The 1,719-nt window shown below is 40.4% G+C and overlaps 1 protein-coding gene across 1 annotated transcript; it reads left to right on the forward strand.

Moving 5' to 3' along the window:
- The first annotated feature begins 235 nt into the window (after positions 1-235).
- On the forward strand, positions 236-1,309 carry LOC115954122 (dehydration-responsive element-binding protein 2F). Its single transcript, XM_031072021.1, has one exon. The coding sequence runs from the start codon at positions 308-310 to the stop codon at positions 1,166-1,168; it is 861 nt and encodes a 286-aa protein (XP_030927881.1). The 5' UTR covers positions 236-307; the 3' UTR covers positions 1,169-1,309.
- Positions 1,310-1,719: the final 410 nt, after the last annotated feature.

Consider the following 1,719-nt stretch of genomic DNA (forward strand, 5'->3'; position numbering starts at 1 on the left):
AAATAATGCAATGATCATGAGTAAGAACTAAGAACATGCATAGATTCATTCACATATCCATGGATGTTAATGTTAGCAAACAGAGCTGATTTGAAACTCTCTGACTATTATTATACATAGACTTAACTGAGGGTCACATGGGCTAGAAAAGTTTCCCCAAACGTGAACACATTTAAACCAAGCTACACTCATTCCCTACATATCCCGCGCCTTCCAACCCATTTTCCTCACTCCCCCAACTCCTACTGCTACTAACACACTCACTCCCTCACTCAGCTTCCTCTAACCCACCAAATCAAACAAAGCCATGGAAAATTGCAGAAAATCCCCATTAAAACCATGGAAGAAAGGTCCAACAAGAGGCAAAGGTGGCCCTCAGAACGCCTTGTGTGAGTATCGAGGTGTTCGACAAAGAACTTGGGGCAAATGGGTTGCTGAGATAAGAGAGCCTAAGAAGAGAACTAGACTGTGGTTAGGCTCTTTTGCCACAGCTGAAGAAGCTGCCATGGCTTATGATGAGGCTGCAAGGAGATTGTATGGCCCAGATGCTTATCTCAATCTTCCTCACCTTCAGCCTCACCACTCCAATTCTCTTATCAAAACCCAAAAATTCAAATGGTTTCCTTCCAAGAATTTCATTTCCATGTTTCCTTCTTGTGGGTTGCTCAATATAAATGCCCAACCTAGTGTTCATGTCATTCATCAGAGGCTTCAAGAACTGAAGCAAAATGGGGTTCAAAATCAAACCCCTTCTTCCAGTTCATCTTCCTGTGATTCAAAAGCTGATCAAGTCCAGAGCATGAGTGAGAATACCCAAGTAGAAAATCCAGTCGCGAAGGAGAAAGACGCAAAAATTCCATCAGACAAGATGATAGGAGCTTGTGAGGAGAAACCACAGATTGATCTCAATGAGTTTCTTCAGCAGCTGGGTATACTGAAGCAAGAGAGACAGTCAGAAACAACCGATGCCACAGGAAGCTTGGCGGTGCCAGATTCTCCATTGAAAGATTATGGTGAAGAACTTGGAGCCTTAGCTGACAAGACTTTCAATTGGGATGCACTGATTGAGATGCATGGGATTGTTGATCAAGGAGAAGAACTGGGTAACCTCCAAGTTTATGATTGTAATGAGGATCTGAGTTTCCCTACTTCCATTTGGAATTTCTGAGAGAATCAGCTGATTTTGGAACGAGTAGGATTTAGCTTCAGCTGAGTTCAAAATCAGTTAGAAATAGGTAAATCAGTCACCGGTTAAGCTAAGCTATTGTAGTTCAGTTTGGCTTTAAATCCAGTACTGCTAGTTCTATCACTCTTACGTTGGTAGTATTTCAAAAGAAGAGATCTTTTTGTATTTTCTGATTAAACATTGGGTCATTTTTTCTAATCAACATCATGGTTATCTTGTATCAAAGCATGATTTTGCGTAGTCCCTGACTAACTGAAGAACTTACAGGTAAACATGTTACGAAGTAATCACAGCATAATTTAATTATCCTTGACCCGGGCTTTTGACATCTGGCATTCCATTAGGGACTATGTTTTTTACCCAGACTATTTTAGGGTTTAGTTTTACAAACAACCCAACGGTTTCAATTGTTTTTTGGAGTTATACCTATATGTGAAACAAGTATTACCATTCCATTGAGAAGGGAGAAATATGTACTATACAAAATATCTTTCCCTAATACTGGCACAAGAGGGGCTTTTTTCCCTTAAGCC

This window comes from Quercus lobata, chromosome 7, assembly GCF_001633185.2.
Source record: "Quercus lobata isolate SW786 chromosome 7, ValleyOak3.0 Primary Assembly, whole genome shotgun sequence".
Classification (NCBI taxonomy): domain Eukaryota; kingdom Viridiplantae; phylum Streptophyta; class Magnoliopsida; order Fagales; family Fagaceae; genus Quercus; species Quercus lobata.